This window comes from Protobothrops mucrosquamatus, unplaced genomic scaffold (genome assembly GCF_001527695.2).
Source record: "Protobothrops mucrosquamatus isolate PMUCROS unplaced genomic scaffold, P.Mucros_1.0 scaffold542, whole genome shotgun sequence".
In the NCBI taxonomy this organism is placed as follows: Eukaryota; Metazoa; Chordata; class Lepidosauria; order Squamata; family Viperidae; genus Protobothrops; species Protobothrops mucrosquamatus.
Genome location: NW_015386847.1, coordinates 499023 through 519485, shown reverse-complemented (window position 1 = coordinate 519485; position 20463 = coordinate 499023). Strand labels below are relative to the sequence as shown.

Here is a 20463-nt window from a genome sequence, read left to right as displayed (position 1 = left end):
GGAAATTGGCTGTCTGCCACAGGGCATTGAGTAAGACATTGGATCTTGTGCAAGGAGAGAATTTTGCTTTGTTTACATGCTTGGTGATTAATTTTTTTTCCTAACGGTATAGCAGAAATTGCCTCTCTCTTCCTTAACAGGTTGGAAAGATCTGGAGATATTTTTTTTTTTTTTAAAATTATTGCTCACAGAGGAGACTGAAACTGAGAGCTGCCTTGGACTCCATAAGTGGTGCTAAATTTTGAACTGCATTTATTTTGGGGAAGGTGGGGAAAGAAAGGGGAACCAAAAAAACAAGCAAATGGGAAAGGTTTGCCCTGCTGACTAATAAATCCATAGAAAATTAGCATTTCATCAGGAAATCTCTACACCATTCGATGGCCCTAGTTTATATTTAATATGTAATATTTCTTCTTATATTCCTTTTGTGTCCTGTAGCGATGGGGCTGCTGCTGCTTCTCTTTTCGGCTGGTTTAATGCTACAAAATGGTGAGTAAGCCCCAACCCAATGGAGGAAGCTCATCCCCAAATCCCAGGCCAGTCCATCCATGTCTGTCTTCTCTTTCTCTCCCGACCCATGAGAGCCAATGTGTCATTGGGTTGAAGGTGATGGACTAGAACTGGGGAAATCCAGATTTTAAATGAACCATAATTGGCTAGGATGTACCCAATATTTGAAATCCCACAATTAGATATTAGACCAGGACTGGAGAGATCCTAAAAAATCATTGTGTGATCTTGGATCTCTCTCTCCCCACCCTGCCCTCCCTCACAGAGATGTGGTCATTGGGTAATCTTGGACATCCATCTCAGTCAGTCAGTCAGCCAGTCAGTCAGTCTCTCCCTCCCCGTTGTTCCCAAAATGGAGTCTTAGCTTGATGTCAAAGCCAATTAATTACACCAAACCCAAGGTATGGGAAAACAGACTTTTATTTTGGTAGCAAGATGAAAGTGACCTTGGCTTTGAAAGCTACCCAGGCCCCGTTTACAGTTTTACAGCAGTTTTTATAATCAAAGATGATTTTCATACACCCCTCTGCCCACCCAACACATCCCTTTTATCTCCCCCTGATAATACATGCATAACATATAATATTGATTGGTTATCTGGATTGCAGCCCCTAAAGCTTTCTCGCTTGCTAGGCAAAATAGCTAAATGTCACACCACTTCAGGTCACGGGAATATTGCAAAGCTTCTAGTGTCCTGTGCCAGCTGTGTGGTTTTGGGTTTTCTTATAAGTGAGCTATTCATGGACCCAACATCCTGGCTAAGTGGTTGAACCTGTGAATCTGTCTGTTTCATTGTCCCTGCACCCCCCATCCCTCGCAGCTCCCTAACGTGTCAACTGTTAGCAAACTTATCTGCAAAACCCTCAGTGAGCAGAAAGGAAAAAAGCTGTTAAAGAAAAAGTTGTTTAAGAGTAAATGTTTCTCTCAGAATTTATCTTCCTCACTCCCATGTCCATCACAGCCACACCTGGGTCCTATCTCCACAAATGACCCTTCTTCTGATCGCCAGGGCCTCATCTGCACCTACATTCTTTCATCTGACCCTTCACCCCCCCCCCCACAACTCTTTCACAGACTTGTGGGACACATTATGTGCTGCCTTAAGTTCCTGAAGTGAAAATGTGAGAAATGTAAGGAATAATAAAATAAATTAAACCTGTAGGCCTATTATCTCGTCAATAGTGATAAGGAAACTGAAACATAAATTATTGGTGCCTTTCAATTTAGCCCATGGCCCTTTCCCAAATGTATTCCTCCCCACCCCCTTTCTACTTTTTTCTTTCTTTGGGTATTTTATTGTTTTAATTTCCTGAACTTAGTTTTTCATGCCTTTCCATCTTTCCCTCAGGCCAAGGGTTATCAAGCTCCCAGGGAAAGCAATTCATCACTGCTTTCATGGAAAATTTTGAGACCAATAGGCCTTCTGAAACAAGCTTGAAGCTATTTCTCGTGGGCCATGGCAATGACACCAGAGTCACTGTGACAGTGACCAGGTCTTCCTCCCGCCAAATTTACTCCGTTGCAGGAGATGAAACGGTACCCGTGGATCTCCCCACGAGTTTGGAAATGAAAGGCAGTGGCTTTTTCACCCATTCCATTGTGATTGAGGCTGAGCATGACATTTCAGTGGTCTCATTTAATCGGAAATTGTATTCTATTGCAAGCATGACAGTCCACCCTGTCCATGAGCTTGGCAGTACCTATTACATCATCACACCTCCTGGCTCCAAAGTGGCAAGTTACCAGAAAGAACTGGCTGTCATAGCTTGGCAGAATCCTACCGAAGTCACCATTGAACTGCAAGGCGAAGTCGTCTTCCAGGGACAGTCGTTTGGGGCAGGGAGTACCCTCACAGTACCCCTCAAAGCTTTCCAAGTTCTTCAGTTGCAAAGTGATGATGACTTGTCTGGCACCAGGCTTCAGTCCTCAGCTCCCGTGGCAGTCTTGAGTGGCCATGTCTGCGTTCAGGAAAATTATTACTGCGACCATGTTGCTGAGCAACTTCTGCCAGTCTCCAAGTGGGGCAAGACCTTCATCATTCCTCCCGTGCCTCTGCAGACTGGTTTGGATATTATCTATGTGGTGGCTTCTCAAAACACACGTGTTGTTTATCAGTCAGGACAGAACAAAGGCTTTCAAGATATGGTGGCTGGAGAAATCGCCCAGTTTCCGCTCCAGTTCCCTCAAGCGTTTTACATCTCTGCCGATGCTGGAATCCAGGTTGTTTTGTTTTTCACTGGGATCAAGACTGGGAACATAGGATACGATCCATTTCTCATCAACATCCCCGACATCAGCAGTTATGGCCTGGCCTACCGTATTGATGGTCTCAGAAAGTTTGATAACCATATCCTTATCGTAACAAAAAGCTCTGAAACCGTCACCTGGGATAAATCTGTTGTGGCAGGCGTGCAATGGCGATTGATCCCTGGCTCAGAGTATTCATGGGGAGAATATCAGTGGAAAGCTGATATTAACCAACGATCCATTTTCCTTGAGATTCTTCAAGCTCCGTTTGGTGTTTTGGCCTATGGAAACAAGAATTATGAAGGCTACGGCTTTGCTCCATCACCTTTTGGCACACTCGGTAACTAATTGCCCTTTGTATAATAATCAGCACTATGACTCATATTCTAAGATTCTCTCATAATTATTTTTTTTGAGTTAGAAGGGTTTCTCACATGATTGCTAATGCTGTGTCAATGCCCTCTAATTTCCTCTAAGTTTTCTCCCTGAGCATTTTCATTTTATTTTTGGTTGTAGGTTTCTTTAATGTTATCAGAGGTTGGATGCTACAGTTGCTTTCTTTCACTCTCGGCCATTTTGCAGCTTCCCTCGACTTTCTGATCTAAAAAAAAGCCTCATAGAGAATTTTTCTATCTAATTTACTTTAAAAAGACAATTATTTATTACATAGACAAATGTAAGAAAAAATAAGTAAGGGGAAAAAAAGCAAGATGTAAAGAAGAAGAGGTTTACAAGCACTGTAATGTTTAACTCCCTCCCTCACAAACAAAAATGAAATGACAGCAATGATAAATCTAGAAAATATAGCATATCAGTCTGAAAGCTGAAATCAGGGTTAAAATTGGAAGTCTTCCCTTTGGATTAAAATGAGGCACAATAACCCAGAGAGGTTGCAGACTATTGAAGAGAAAGTGGGATGTTTTTCTGTAGCCATAGTATTTTGCAGAAGTACCACAGGGTGGGTTAAAAAAAAAATCAAGATGGCAGCCACAATGACATAATGGAAGCTACACCCTCATCTTGACTTATTTTTTTAACCATATTCTGCAGTCATCCCTGATACTTGTTAACTCTGATGTATGACATGAACTCACAAGTCACCATTAAAAGAAAAATCAGCAAAAGTTGTTCTTTGGGAAACAGTAAATCTGCATCTAAATCAGTGTTTCCCAACCTTGGCCACTTGAGGATGTATGGACTTCAGTTCCCAGAATTCTGAGAGTGGAAGTCCACACATCTTCAAGCAACCAAGGTTGGAAAAAACCTATCTAAATTAAGATTTTTTTTTCTTTTTAATATAGTGTTGCAGATAGCATGCCTTGGATTTTGATTATTTAAGGGTTGTCAAAAGACATTGAAAGAGTCTGGGTGGGGAAGCAATGCCTCATCAGATCAATTAGTGCTCAAATCATGGAGCCACCAGCACATTCCATAGTTATAGGCTAGACTGAGAACTTAAAAAAAACTTTTAAAAAAGATCCTGGGAAAAGATAATGACTTTTGTAGTATTGCTCCCAAAATTATATAGATTTGTCTAGAAAGTCACAAGAACATCAGATTCAAGTCCTTTTTTTAATTATAAGAAGGAAAACTGGACGGAATGTTGAATGAAACATTTTCATCAGGGTCCCGTCCAAGCCGGGAATAAACAACATGGTGACTGCTTTAGAAAGAAGGTTGCAGTTTATTGAAGAAGAGAGCCAGACAGAAAGATGGCTCTGGAAGAAAAGAGAGAGAGAGAGCACATGCAGGGAGTGGGTTTTTATATCCTCTGTGGCTCTTGAGGTTGTTTCCTATTCCTGTTTGAGGCTTTGTATTTCCTGTGTCATGTACTTTGACCTGAATCTTAGTGTGCCCCTTTGGCATCTGTAGGTTAATCCTATTATGTCCTGTCTTAGAGTTTGGGTGGGGTAAGTAGATTTTAGATGTCTTTGTCTTCCTAAGCTTCTAGCTGGAGGGCTCCAACCTTCCTGAATGGATTATCACATCTGCATTTCTACAGAGCTGGTTTCTGCTTGGGGGAGGGAGACTTGGGACTATTAAGGAAAACTGGACATGCTTTTCTGCCTCTTTAAGATCCTTTGAGGAAATATAATATTTTGCCCATTTAATATTTCCTTCTCTGGGGGGGGTGACTTCCCACAAGAATGTCATCTGGCATGTATTGCTCAGGCGATTCTCATTGTGAAATCTTTTTCTTGAACATTTATGTATCATGTTGAAAAAGTTACAGATCTTCCAACGGGAAAAAATTGACCAAATAAACAAGGTTGAAATCATTTCCTGAAAGTCAAATACAGCTTTCATCACATGCAAGCCGGTTTCTCAAGCTGTACTAAATCACTCTGAAAACTTATTTACTTATTAAGCACGCATGCACAGAGCTATGTTTTCAGAATGATTCCATAGCAAAGAACAGATGGCTATAATCGTTATTGGCATCATCAGTTTACATTTCAGCTCACGAACAAAGCCCAAAACTTTGCCAAGACAATAGCTCAGTTCCTTAACCCCATCTCAAGAGTGGACATTTCTTGCTTACTCTGAGAGAATGGGAATGATTTGGGGAAGTGTGTGTGAGGTTGCAGTGGGTTGTGTAGCTGGGGTTGGATCCTATACTTGGCAGGCCTTACATTTTCCACTTGATATGTGGGGTATTTTCTTATTTTGTCATTTGTTCAGGGGCGCAAAGTGTATTTTAGCCCACCTCATTGAACCAATGCTTCTCAATCTCAATAATTTTAAGATGTGTGGACTTCAACTCCCACAATTCCTCAGCCAACATGCTGGCTGGGGAATTCTGGGAATCAAAAACCACACATCTTAAAATTGCTGATGTTGAGAAACACTGCATTAAGGCAAAGGGATGCAGGGAAACACCAAGTGGAGGGCCTATTTAATCTCAGTTCCTAAATATTCGTGTATTTGTGTCAATGCTCCAATATAACATAGCATTATGGCCTCCAGGACTGGAGAAAGAATTGTTTCTCCACCACCTTCTGAAATTCCAAGAGAGTTGGGGCCATCCAGTTCTCTGGAGGGAGGCTATTCCATACAGCAAGGAGCAGAACAAGGTCCAGTTTATGTGGCATCTGAGTAGTCAATTGCAAACGAATACTGTCCATGTGTGTTTCTCTTCTGAAGGAAAGGTACCTTGTTATCCCTAATGTTGCTGAGATTCCTTCTGCTTCTTTTGATCATTGTTTTGCTTAGCTCCGGTCTCAGTCCCAGATCCTGTCCGGTTGACCTGCCCCGAGAACAGCCACTACCTATCCTGTGGAAATGCCTGTCCTGCAACATGTTCTGACCGAACTGCTCCATCCAGATGTAAAAATACCTGTGCAGAAGTCTGCCAGTGTGACCCAGGCTACCTCTTCAGTGGAGAGAAATGTGTTCCCCAGGAGAGTTGCAACTGCACTTACAAAGGTGTGACCTACAGAGCAGGAGAAGAGTTTTGGGCAGACGAAAACTGCCAGTCCCGTTGCAGGTGTGATAACAGGTTAGGCAGAACTGTATGTGTCAAGTCTTCTTGCAAAGCCAAGACGAAGTGCATTGTGGCGAATGGTGTTCGTGGTTGTCACGCCACTACCTACAGTACCTGCGTTGCATACGGGTATCCACATTACCTTACATTTGATGGAACCAAATATGATTTTATGGGAAGTTGTGTGTATCAGCTGGTGGGCGTCTGCTCCAAGAACCCAGCCCTCACCCCGTTTTTGGTCACAGTGGAGAACGACATCCGAGGCAATAAGGCTGTGTCCTTTACCAAAGCGGTGACCTTGGAGGTTTATAACATGACCATCAGCCTGAGCAAAAGTGCCCCACGTCGGATTGAGGTACGGTGGTTGAACATTGGAGAAGCATGGGGGAGGTGTAAATTTGGTATTCGGGACTGCTTAAAATACTCTGCAGAAGCACGTCCAGTCTGTTTCATGCATTTCTCATTTTTCCTATATAAGGAGACATTGGGCAATTTTTAGAGTAAAGTTCAAGAAAGTGCTTTAGCTCTACTTTGGAAAAATGGAGAGAAATATTACCACAGATATGGACGTTTGCTGTGTCTATGGGAGAAAACGTTGAATCCTTCAAACCATTTACTGAAGTTCTTCTATTACAGAAAATACTTATGAAAACTACTCCCAATTCTGGTTCTTCTTAATTTTGTAACAAGAAATTTACTTAAAAGTGGTTTACAAGGCTGTACTTTATGCAGAATATGTCAACTTTTTGTTTGATGACTCCAAACAAAAGGAGAGAGGAGAGAATACTAAGTGTAGGGGTCCTTGGTGCCCTCTGAGCTTGGCTGTTTTTTTGTAGACATTTCATTATCCAAACTAGGTAACATCCTCAGCGCTAGCTGTTACCTAGTTTGGGTAATGAAACATCTGCAAGAAAACAACCAAGCTCAGAGATCACCAAGGACCCCTCATTTCAACCTTGAGCTACAAGTATTTTCATTTATCAGAATGCTAAGTGCCAATGAAATAGTTTTTATGTGGCCAATTAATTAATTAATTAATTAATGACATCAGAGTCTCCCCTTCTGTATTCTTGTACCAGAAGGGAACTTTAATGTAGGAGATAACCCTGCAGGTAATATGCAACCATGCCACAGAAATCTGCTGATGCTAGGTTTGGTCTGATAAAGAACATAGTAAACAGTTAGCCAAATCCTACAAGCACTCAGCAAAAGATCAATCCTGGCTGGAGAGATTAATATCTGATAGTTTTCATATGATAAGGAATCTCCTTCTGTATTATGGTAGAGCAAAGGTGAGCAAAACCTAGAAGGCAATTCATAAATTCTGCATTGGTTCCACAGCTAATCTTAAATCATTTCGCCTATAGCAATTTAAAGCATTTTCTTGAGCCATCCAACTCTCGTTGAATCAATATCAAAGGCTATATATCACTTAAGTGGTGGCTGGGTGATGCCATAAAGACATTGTAAGTCACTAGTGAAGCAGTGGCTTAAATCCTCTTAGGACCCCATTTTCTGAATTTGCTAAAAGCCCCTGTCTCTTGTTTGTCTTTTAGGTCAATGGAGTTTTAGTGGATTTACCCTTTTCTTACGAAAATAAACTGAATGTCTATCTGAGTGGGGTCTATGTCTTCCTTGAAACTGATTATGATATGACAGTCACTTTTGACTGGTCTAGCTACAGCAAGGTGATTCTTCCCAGTACGTATGCCAATTCGGTCTGTGGACTCTGTGGCAATGCCAACCAGAATCCTCACGATGACTTTGACATGCAGGATGGAAGTCAAACCAGTGATATAATACAATTTGCAAACAGCTGGAAGGTGAAGGATGTCCCTGGGTGTGCTACAGGATGCACTGGTAAATGCCTACAATGCAGTGACACTGAGAAACGAACCTACCAAGCTGAACGTTATTGTGGGATCCTCACCAAAAGAAATGGACCATTTGCACCCTGTCACAGGACTATTAACCCAACCAAATTCTTTGAAGATTGTGTCTTTGATACCTGCACATACAAGGGACATCCGAATGTTTTTTGTGAGGCTATCGCTAGTTATGCAACAACCTGCCAAGCTCAAAATATCCAAATTAAGCCATGGCGATCAACCTCCTTTTGCAGTATGTATAATTTTATAATTTTTTGCAATGGGGATTTCTTTCTAATGAAGACTTGGGCTTTTATTATTCCGAAGCATGAAACATGAATAATGGTATATAAGTTACAGGAAGATACAGTCCAACTAAATCAATTCTATAAGCTAGAGAGGCATCTGAAATCGATGAAACTTTAATAATATTAATTCCATTCTTCTTTCCATCAAGTCTCAATTTTTGGGAGTTATCAATATCCAAACAGAATAATTAACACTTTTTAAACCACTGCTGTTTAAATATAAAGCAGTTACTGTGTCACTTAGATTTTCCATTATCCTGGGATCTATTTAATAACCAGAATTTTGGAGAACATTTTTCTTTCTTCACAGTCTTATCTCTCATGTTAAAATCTGGTAAATGGAAATAGTTGGTTATTTGTATATTTTAATGATTTAACTGAATTACTGAATCATTTTATCCATAGTCCACGGCTAAAATATCTGAAGAAAGAGCATATTTAATATTTTGATGCTATGCAAAATGCCATAGGAAACAGCCTTTTTGAAAGACATTTCTTCTAGAATTAGTGATGAAGAGAAAGGCTTTTTTCCCCTTAGACATTCCCAGTTGATCACATCTTTATCCCATTTGTACTGTTCCAGACACTTAAGGCTTCAATAGAGGAGACAGGAGATGCTGTTCTAAGTCTTACTTGAAATAAGCAACATATATTTCTCAGCAAACATTATTAGGTTGCAAGGGAGAAACGGTAAATTTTTAGCTCTAATTAGTGCAGGAAGAAAAGTTCCCTTCATTTACAAAGTGGATAGAGAGCAATCTAAGCATAGAAAGGGAAGTGAGGCAGTAATGCTTGTCCTGGACTAGAAGGATTGGATATATAGTTCTTATAAATAAGCACAAATAAAAAGGATCATGAACATGACCCCCCCCCCCACACACATAATAGGTGTTTCCAAATTCATGGAAGCCTATACAGGTCAGCTTTCCCCATTTGGAAATCCATGCACAAGATATGGGAATGGGTGGGATATTTATTTTTATTTGATTATTTATATCCCACCATTATTGTTTGTACAAATAACTCAAGGCAGTGAAATATCCACCACACCTTCCTCCTCTTATTTTCCCAACAACACAACCCACTGATGTGGATTGGACTGGGAGAGAATGGCTGCTAGCCAGATTTCATGCCTAAGGACAGATTGGAACTCTCAGTCTCTGGTGATTGGCTCAAAGTCAGCCAACTGGCTTTCATGCCTAAGGTGGGACTTGAATTCATGGTTTCCTGATGATTGGGTCAAAGTCACCCAACTGGCTTTCATGCCACTTGACCTCATGGTCTCTTGCTTTCTAACCTGATGCCTTAACCTATTAGTGATAAGCCTCAAAATATTTGGAAACCCGAGCAACATATGGATGGGTCAAAAGTAATATAACTTCATGGCTCCTAAATTCAATACTTGGAATGCTGTTTTGACAAGCTGTCTCATCGTCCATCTCTTCCAGGTTTTTCCTGTCCACTTAATTCTCACTATGAATTGTGTGGAAATGGCTGCCCTTCCACCTGTCACAATGTTGTCACTCCCAGTTCTTGTGATGCTCCATGCACTGAAGGGTGCTTCTGTGACTCTGGATTCATCCTCAGTGGGGATGAGTGCGTCCCTGTTGCTGAGTGTGGTTGTGTGCATGAGGGCAGGTACTACAAAAAGAGAGCAGAGTTCTACCCTACGGACACTTGTCAGGAGAAGTGTCGTTGTGTGGACGATGGTGCTGTTGACTGCCACCAGTTTTCCTGTGGGAATTATGAGGAGTGCAGGGTGGAGAATGGCATCCAGGGCTGTTACCCTATTGGTTATGGAACAGTGGCAACTTCTGGTGGATTCCATTATATTACCTTTGATGGGAAGACTTTTGATTTTCCTGGCTCCAGCTCTTACATCTTAACTCAAGTAACTGACAAAGATAATCAGCAGGTGAAGTTTTCTGTAGTGGTGGAACATGAGAATGCCGATAATGAATCTTTAATTGATATAACATCAGTTGTTATCTACATACATGGATATACTATTGTTCTGGAGAGAGGAAAGAAATGGCAAGTTAAGGTAAGTGCCTAAATTATTAACTTATGATAATATCTCTTTGTGAGCAACTATATGAAAAATAATGTGAACAATAACTATACTTCTCTGTATTAAACCTTTGGTTTAGTTTTTTTTTTTAGTTTAGGTTCTATACTTTCCTCTTTATTCCTTAAAAAAACCCTCAAAATAGCATTCAATGGATTTATGGCAGGGGTTTTCAAACTTGGCCCTTTTATGATTTGTGGACTTCAACTCCCAGGCATGCTGGCTGAGGAATTCTGGGAGTTGAAGTCTACAAGTCATAAAAGGGCCAAGTTTGAAGACCCCTGATTTATGGCAATGGATGGAAACTAATCAAGGAGAGCAGCAACATAAAACTAAGGACAAATTTCCTAACAGTTAGAACAATTAATTAGTGGAATGACTTGCCTCCAGAAGTGGTGGGTGCTCCAAAACTGGAGATTTTTAAGAAGAGATTGGCCAGCCATTTGTCTGAAACGATATAAGGTTTCCTGCTTAAGCAGGGAGTTGGACTAGAAGACCTCTAAGGTCCCTTCCAAATTTGTTATTCTGTTATATATCAGACTATGAAGAAGATGATCCCTTCTGTGCAATTCCAGATCCAAGACTTTATGTTATGCTTTTTTCTCTATGTACTGTAATGGATGCTGATGTTGGATTTGGGAGAGAATGATTCATACATTACATCAGTGTTTTTCAACCTTGGCAATTTTCAAATATGTGGACTTCAACTCCCAGTATTCATACTGGCTTGGGAATTCTGGGAAATGAAGTCTACACATTTGAAAGTTGCCAAGGTTGAGAAACACTGCATTACACTACAGCAGTGATGGTGAACCTTTTAGAGACCAAGTGCCCAAAAACCAGCCCCTCCCCGTCCCGCCTGCTCCTCCCCCCCGCCTGCAGGGCCACTCATCGCCTCCATAGCCCATTGCAGATTGCCCAGGTGGCCCAGCAGCACCATGGCGGCTATGCTCTCCACCCGCACTCTGCAGCATCAACTGCGCGCGGGGCACAAGGGTGGAGTCTTGTCCCCGCTGCCCGGCTGCCATGTCCTTGGCTGTACTGCTTCGCACGGGCTGTGCCTGGGGGTGACTCTCCTCCAGGGGGGCTGATGGTGAGGAGGGGGTCACAAAGAGAGGATGGGCTGGGATGATGGTGCACGTGCCCACAGAGATGGCTCTGAGTGCCGCCTCTGGCACACGTGCCATAGGTTCACCACCACTGCACTATAGCTAAAAGCTGTATTTTATGAAAGCTCTGTTTTCACTGACTGAGTTCCATTCCTAGATGGCAATATGTGGCCCCTTCTATTCTATTAATTGCCAGAGGAATTCATGTTAATCTGCCATGTACCTGCAAATTTATAGCAAATAATTCATTCTCTATTCTTGTTTCCTTGTTCAAGGTAGAGGACGAGCTTTACAATCTACCATTTAGCGGAGATAATGGAAAACTTTGGATCAATCAAGAAGGGAATAATATTATTATCCAGTCATCTGAAGGTTTCGAAGTCATTTATGACACCGCCAACTATGTCGAAGTTTTTGTGCCTAAGATCTACCAAGAACAGACATCTGGACTTGGTGGCAATTTCAACAATAACCTTGATGATGATTTTATGCTGCCTGATGGAACTCTCACCTCAAGTGCAGATGACTTTGGAATCTCGTGGGAAGTCCCCACAATTGGCAGCATTTGCTCTGAGAACTGTGTGCAGAAAATCCCTGCTTATGATGAGGCCAGAACTTCACAATATGAAGGTGACAGATACTGTGGCCTCATCACACTTGAGTCAGGCCCATTCAAAGACTGTCATTCATTTGTGAGTCCTGCAGAGTTCTATCACAGCTGCCTGTATGACATGCAAGTTGTTGGTGAGGGAGCTCTCTGTCAAAATCTTCAAGCTTACACAGCTAAATGTCAAGCAGCTGGAGCTGAAATTGATGACTGGAGAACAGCTGTCTCTTGCCGTAAGTTTATAAAGTGGGCTTCCCTTATAAAGGGAAATACTGCAATTTGAGCTAGGTTTAAATTAATCTGGTTCCAAGGCTATGGTGATAGGAGAAGCAAACTTGACAGAATGCCTCTTATAGATACTTTAAGAAACTCCCAGTACAATTGAGATAAATTCTTCATATCTGGCCTCCTTGGATGATAATCCCCAGCTGTTAAAAATAATCTTTCTTGCCAGTTTTTCTTGCAAGAGATTCTGCTTCTCCTTTTCTGGAGCTCTAGACAAAGCTTAATCCTACACTATTTTCTGCTAATGTCAGATCACAGAAGGAGTGAGAAAAGTAGCATTAATTGTAGACTATATTCCCAAATCCATTTCCAAGTGTTATCTTTTGATACGTCCATTTCAGATTTATTCTGCAATCGGTTTCTTGTTGACTCTGTGTTTGCAATTATTATGTGACAAAAAGTTCCACTGGATGCAGTGAATTTAGGTAATGTATTGTGATAGAGGAAAACCAGCTTCCATAGTGCTAAAGCTTTATCCTGTCTATATTTTTATTCAGTGCCATAAGGAAAACATTTGACAAAACATTTCTCCTTTTACCTCTTCAGCTCTCTTCTGTCCAGCTAATAGCCACTATGAGACATGCATTAGAGCTTGTGATTCCAGTTGTGCCAGTTTCTACACTACAGTGCAGTGCACTAAGAATTGTTTTGAAGGTTGTCAGTGTAATGATAGCTACATGTTTGATGGGGATGCATGTGTACCTCTGGAAAAGTGTGGCTGTACCCATAATGGACTCTATCTGAAGGTAAGTTAGGGCAGCCCAGTCAATTTATTTTGATTCCTGGTGACCACATAGATACGTATAAGGAGTGGCAGAATCTGGGGGTGGAATTAAAAGGAGCATCAGCCTATAATCCCTTCATAGCCATAAGAGAACTAATTCCAACCTCCCTTGAATACCACTGACCCTTAACACCCAAGGAGCTGTTAACTGTTATTTGAGAAGGTTCTTGTGCATAGGACGTAATTGGACTTTCATGTGTGGACCTGATCTTTCAGACCTCACAATAGATTAGATTTTTCTACATGACAATCTATCCCTAACATAGTATTCCAGGCCTTCCAGTGGTATCCCAGTTAAGAGTCTGTTTAATTTTCTTCCAGGAAAGTACCTTATAGTGGACTTGTCCATGATATTTTATGATGTAAAGGCTACTTGATGTACTGACAGTTTTTAGTTCAGTCAATTGACAACTTTTCAATCACTTGGAAAAAGCCCTATTATGTTCATTCATTTAATGTTAACAAGTGGAGAAAAAGGTTCCTGTCTGTTTTATGCAAAAATATGTCAGATATGCATGAAATATATTCATCCCATGTATCAAGTAGAGAGGCGTGGCATTCACTGGATGACATAAACTAAAATTTAGTTTGACTGTTGAACAAAACAAGGGGTTGTTATTTAAGCAGCTTGGGCTAATGGAGGGATTGGTTTGGGCAGGTAACTGTCAGTTCTACTTTACACATTATGAATAACATAGAAAGATGTTTAATAGAACTCTATCTTAGAACCGAAAATCGAGGCAGCATCTTACTTCCTTAAGCATGTAATAGTGTCATTTTATCAATTCAAAAGAAATATTTTAGAATGCCAAATGGTTAGCAGCAGTCCCATGTCTGGAAACCTGAAAAGAAGATGAAGGAAAGTGACTGAATGAAAGGCAGAGGTGATAATGTCCCCAGTCTAAAAAGGGGCAAGGGGTGTGGGTGTTGGGTTGTGTTTTGTTCATTAAACAGGTAGTCCTTGACTTACAACCATAACTGGGATCAGAATTTACGTTGCTAAGCGAGGTGGTTGTTAGGAGAGCAGCACTCACCTTTATGACCTTTTTTTGGCCACGGTTGTTAAATGAATCACTGCAATATTTAAATGTGGTCATTAAGCAAATCCGGCTTCCCCCATTGGCTTTGTTTGCTAGAATCTGACTGGGAAAGTTGCAAATGATGTTCACAGGACCCCAGGACACTGCAAATGTTGTACATTTATGCCGGTTGTCAACCATCTGAATTTTGAACACCTGACTGTGGGGAGAATGCTGTGAGGATTGATCATCACTTTTTTTTAATGCTATTGCAACTTCAACAGTTGCTAAACAAATGGTCGTAAATTCTGGACTACCTGCATATAGATCTGCTTTGTCTAATTTTGGAAACACATTTTTCATATCTTGAACATACAGAGATTGTTCCAAGGGCAATTACAGAAGGAATGGCTGTTATATTGACCATTTGGGAAAACCCCAGACAGGAATAAATGCTATATAAAACTGAAAAATTCCTCCCCACTCCAAGATGGGGTTGGATTGCCATGTCAATAGCACCAGCACTAAGACTTATATACTGCTTTACCTTGCTTTAGAGCAGGGGTCCTCAACCTTGGCAACTTTAAGACTTGTGAACTTCAACTCCCAGCTGGTGAGGAATTCTGGGAGTTGAAGTCCACAAGTCTTAAAGTTGCCAAGGTAGGAGACCCCTGCTTTAGAGCACTCTCTGAGAGGTTTACAAATGCCAGCCTATTGCCCCCAACAATTTGGGTCCTCATTTTAATGACCTCGGAAGGATGGAAGGCTGAGTCGACCTTGAGCTGGTCAGGATCGAACTCCTGACTGGGAGCCTGCAATTGTTAGTCTGCACTCTAACAACTTCAGCACCATGACTCATTGTACCTATTGTACATGGAGACTTAATATTACGTAACATCCAAATTTCTCTATTCCAGTGTTTCTCAACCTCAACAGGTTTAATATCGATGGATTTCAATTCCTAGAATTCCACAGCCAGCATAAATGCCATTCTGATAGAAGGCCTAGCCGTGTGTAAGTCTAGTAACTCTTCCTTGTCTTTTCCATATCTTCTGCCATTGGTGGATTATCCTAATAGGCTGGAGAAAGCATCTTTTCAACCAACTGCACCAAGAAATGCAGTTGTCAAGTTCTTGATAAAATCACCTGTGAGGAAACAGCATGTCGGAGTGAAGAGATATGTGTTGTCCAAAATGGTGTGCGTGGCTGTCAGCGCAAAGAAGGCCAGTGCAAAATTTCCCCAGAGGCCCAGCTTGTTTCTTTTGACGGAACTTCAGCAAGATGGAACTTCTGTGGTGGGGTTTATGATGTGTCCTCTCTGTGCGATGAGAGTGATCCCTCCTGGTTCAGGGTATCTGTGAACATCGGAAAGGACTGTGAAGATAACCTGTCAGTGGTCAAGGCTGTTCATGTTTTCTTTGGAGAGGCTGCCATTACTCTGAAAAAGAACAACCGGATATGGGTAAGTGAGAAGGCTGGGAAGAGCATCAAGCAGCTCTTAAGTCAAGCAGTAAATTGCATCCAGCATCCTTGAAAGCTGTTTTCCTTCTCTGCCTTCATCTTCTATCACCGAGTCTGCTAATTAGCTGAAATCTGCTCCACTTCAGTGTTTCTGATGTTTATGTGTGATTCCATTCCCTTGATTGATTTTGTGATTTCTCCAACAACCCTAAAACAAACATTAGAAAACATCTACATTCATGATCAACAATATGCATATTTTTGCATGTAAATTTCACAATTTTCCAATATCTTGAAAAATATATCCCCCATAATCATTTCTATGGGCATTTCCCCCCCCCCCCAATTATACCTTTCCTTGTATGGATTTTTGGGGAAAGAATAATGGATTTGAGCAGAAACATTGTTGCTGTCATTCACAATAATAGCTCCAAACTGTATTTTATTTCCATGTAAATTAAAGGCCAATTTCTTTGGATCCTTTCCCTGTCCTCAGATTGCTTTAACTTTTTATTAGCTTACAGGAGGATGGACTATTTATTTATTAAACAAATTTATATGGCCACCCAAATCACACACAGGTGAGTTTGGGTAGCTTACAACAGAGGTCCCCAACCTTTGGGGCACCAGGGACCGGTTCCGTGGAGAAAGTTTTTTCCACAGGCTGAAGAGTGTGTGGTTTTGTGTGCTGCCTGCATCCCATGGATGGGGCTTTGTTTGTTTGTGCAGCCTGCTTGCTGGCATGCTGTGGCCCGGTACCAGTCCACAGACTGGGGGTTGGGGATCCCTGGCTTACAACATTAAAAATCACAACATAAAAACTATAACTCTCCCCAGTGGCAGCAGCAACATAACCAAATCAACCACTTGATTGACTTCATATCCAATTGTGATCCACAAGCCTGCTGAGAAAACCATCATTTCAGGGCCTTTCAGAAAAGCAACCGACCATGCCTCCAGGGAAATGATGTTCCATAGAGAGGGGCCCACCACTGAGAAGGCCCTTTCCTGGGGTCCCACCAGTTATACATCCCTAGTAGATGGGATCTATAACGTACACTGCCTTTCTGTCCTGATGGTCCAGGTGGATGTAATGGGAAAGAGGCGGTCCTTCCCACTGAGGGAATCCTACAACGCCTATCACAATTACCAAGAGTCAGCAGTATTTTTGGTTTGTGTGAGTGTAGAAATATATACATGGCTAGAAATATATGTCATGGTTCCGATAGATGAGACCAAAAGAAAATAAGAACTCTGAGGCATTTGCTTTCCTCAAAGAAGAATTTTAATGGCTACACAATATTGTCACGAACCAAGACTGAAAGTTCCCCCCCAAAAGGTTACAAAGTAAAAGTTAAACTCCCCACCCACTAAATATATAATAAATCACATTCTCCAATTAACACCTTTGGTGAGCTCCAAACACCTGAGCGATTTGACCTTGGTTCCCATAAGAAAGTTATTGTTTTGTCTGAACAGAAGAATGCATTTTCCCTCCCCCCAAAATTGTGGCAAGCCGAAAAACGAAGAAGAAAAAATGGCTGCGGCCAAAAGTAGTTTTGTAGGTTTGACAATATACAAAAAGTGTAAACCAAACCCTAAATAAAGCTTAATTTTTTACAACTCCACCCCCAAACCTGAGAAAAACAAAATCTGACCCTCTTCCATACATGCGATACGTCCTGCCCATTTCTCATTACTGTCCGTCCCATCACTACCTTGTCTTCCCTGAAAATATTAAATTCTGCCTTTGGCTATCAAAATATTCTAAACCCCAGATTACTCACTCTACTAGGAGATAGCCATCTGCCATTGTATATGACTAAAAAAACCCAACAAACTTATTTAATATAAAGTTGGGCAGCTTCTGATGAATTCCATGTCGGCAGGCAGCTTTTTTGCTCTACATAAATTTCAGGATTGAAAATGTTATATTCCTGATGGCTTGCTGGGCTTTCTCAGAATGGCTTTTTATGTCCCAAATATTTTATGTTTTCTAGGTGAATGGACGGTCAGTAAACCTGCCACACAAAGTCTCCAAACGTTTGACTTTAAGCAAGGATCAAGATGGGATTGTGATTGACCGGGCTTCTGATGTACACGTTTATTTTTCTCTTGATGGTGGGGTAACAGTGAAAGTCAAGGATATTCCTCCAGAGAAGCTATGTGGACCCTGTGGGAACTTCAATGGAGACCCCACAGATGACTGGAAATTGCCAAATGGGGAATCTGAGCACACTGCTGAGGTTCTCTATGCTTGGAAGGCCAAGGACTTTTAAAATGGTAAGGTATAATTCAGGCAAAAATCTTGGCAGATCTTTAAAAAAAAATAGCAGGATTGGACTTGCATTGGGGACATCAGGAAATCTAGGATTATAGGCTAAGCTAGGATTTGAAAACTTGCATCAGAGGAAGACATCAGCAAACTGCTTTTTTAAAGTTGCCAGCTGGTGTTGACTCAAGAGGGTCTTTAACTTTTATCCTGTCTAATAAAATAACTGAAAGCAGATGAAAAATGTTATGTGCAGTTTGTATCTAAATTTACATAAAATAAAATATAGCATTGGTTCCTGAGTTAGTTGAAGGTCAGACTGGGAAGTGCTGAAGGTGCTCTTTCCCCCCCAGATCTGCATGGCAGAAGATTAAGTAAGGTAATCAACTGCCTTCCTTGGACACACAGATATAATGAATGTATGTGAAATTTGTCAGTTCCCTAGTCAAATTTAAGTTTGCTGCATCTGCTGCAGTGAGTTAAATAAGCCATTTCTTAATTAAGTTTCCTAACAGAGCAAAACCTGTTTTTATTTTGTAATGCCTTGTTTAACGAACCTTAAATTAACAGTCATTCAGCCAACAATTAAAAGTACTAATCAAATTAAGTGCTCATTGCCACTTGAATAATGTACAATAATTATAAGTGGAATAATCATGCAGCACAAAATTATCATTTATAGGGTTGCATCAGTTTTCAGCTTTGGTTTTTACTGCCCTGTGCAACTGCTGTACCTTAGCATGTTAGTCTCCATTGTTAACTTGTTCTGTTATTCTGTCCTATTGCGGATAGATAATGTTTGTACCAAGCTAGGAAGCCAAAAGGTAAAGCCAAAATTTACAAGTTATTTAGACCTCAAAAACTAATTGATATTTTGGTGGTTCCCTTGTTGAATGTCTTCTCCAATGAGTTTCAACTCAGTGCTGCTGATTGATCTATTAAAGAAGGATCATTACCTCTAAATAGGGCCGTCACCTCTGAGGTAATCTCAGCTGGTTGTGAGTTCTAATTGATTTACTTGATTAAGGTGGGGCAATTTAATCGACTCTCAATCTAAATTTGCATATGAATGATGCAAAAGAAATTAAAACTTTTGGGTAGATGATGCACACATCCCCATAGGCCAGCACAATTGGTTCTCTAACACAGGGGTCTTCAAACTTGGCCCTTTTATGACGCTGGCTGAGGAATTCTGGGAGTTGAAGTCCACAAGTCATAAAAGGCCAGGTTTGAAGACCCCTACTCTAACACAACAAAGTCCAGATACTTTGGTTGACATCAGTCTTCGTTCTTGATTGGCCATACTGACTTTTAGGCCTATCATCCATTGAGTTCCAAAATCTATATAAATTTTCATCAACATATTAGGCATTTTTAAGGTAATTCCAATGTTCTCTAATGAATTACTAATAAATGTCCACTTATTACTTGATGCCTTGCAGAAAGTGGATGAGTTATTCCCACTGAGTTTTATCGATGGGCTTATTGATTTTGTGAATTGATTTTGCAATTTTGCAAATAGCCTTGAAACCATTCGAGAAAGGGCAGCATGTGAATATTTGCTGCTTTCCTTTTCTAATGCATTTTAATATCCTAGCAGCCAAGGATGAATTTCTAATGACAGAAATTGTAAGATGATAATCTTAAACCATAATGTGCGGAATGCAGAAGCTTAGCTACGAAGGGCGAGAGCTGTTAGTGCCATATAATAGCAGTGTACTCTACCAGTCACTGTGTTGATTGCAGTTCAAAGTGCTATTTTTTTAACCTCTCAAGCTCACTTGGTGCTTTTTTTTAATCTTGGTGCTTTTTTTTAATCTATGCAGGACCACCTGCATCATGGAGAACCAACCTGTTCAGTGTGTTCTGCCCTAGAGGGGCATATCACTTTAATCCAATGAGATCTGAAGAATGAGGGGAAGAGCACACTGCATTTCCACTGATATTCTGGTGAACTATATGGTACCCTCCCTTGCACTTTCTGGAGGATGTCCAGACAAAGCTCTTTTATGATAGAATGTTTGCTTTTCAAAAACTTCTACAAATGATCAGATGACAGGGTTTGTTTTTTTCTTTTTGCTGTGGTGGTGGTGACATGTTCTTTATTTTATGGATTTTACATATTGTAGACTGCTGGGGACGGATAAACATTTGACTGTGTATAAGTATCACAATATGAATGAATAAATGGACGAATGATGCCAAACATAACGAGGGACTCATTTTTAAAACAATGTGGTATTTTCTATAGGCTATAAGAACAATGGTCCTATAAAATGGTAACTGAGCAGCTTCTGGCTTTCATTGTTTATTCTGCAATAGTGGCAATAGTTTATTATCTTCTTTGGGGAGTGTTTATCTTATATGCTGGGATTATAGGATTTGGGACTCTTCAGATGATGCTAAGCTGCAATTCCTAGCATTTTTTTTATCATTGGCTA

The 20463-nt window shown here is 40.8% G+C and overlaps 1 protein-coding gene across 1 annotated transcript; it reads left to right on the top strand.

The window, feature by feature from the left end:
• Positions 1-440: 440 nt before the first annotated feature.
• Positions 441-20210, top strand: LOC107288352 (IgGFc-binding protein). Its single transcript, XM_015816965.2, has 10 exons — positions 441-489; positions 1859-3097; positions 5971-6596; positions 7798-8362; positions 9866-10461; positions 11870-12434; positions 13033-13232; positions 15368-15751; positions 17751-18033; positions 19849-20210. Exons 1-9 carry the CDS (start codon positions 441-443, stop codon positions 18027-18029), a joined length of 4503 nt encoding a protein of 1500 aa, XP_015672451.2. The 3' UTR covers positions 18030-18033; positions 19849-20210.
• The last annotated feature ends 253 nt before the right edge of the window (positions 20211-20463 follow it).

Excerpts from the sequence above, each read along its gene's own strand:
- LOC107288352 (XM_015816965.2), top strand. The coding sequence starts at position 441 with ATGGGGCTGCTGCTGCTTCTCTTTTCGGCTGGTTTAATGCTACAAAAT. Across the intron at positions 6,597-7,797 it reads GTGCCCCACGTCGGATTGAG|GTCAATGGAGTTTTAGTGGA; the intron begins GTACGGTGGTTG and ends TTTGTCTTTTAG. Across the intron at positions 8,363-9,865 it reads GCGATCAACCTCCTTTTGCA|GTTTTTCCTGTCCACTTAAT; the intron begins GTATGTATAATT and ends CATCTCTTCCAG.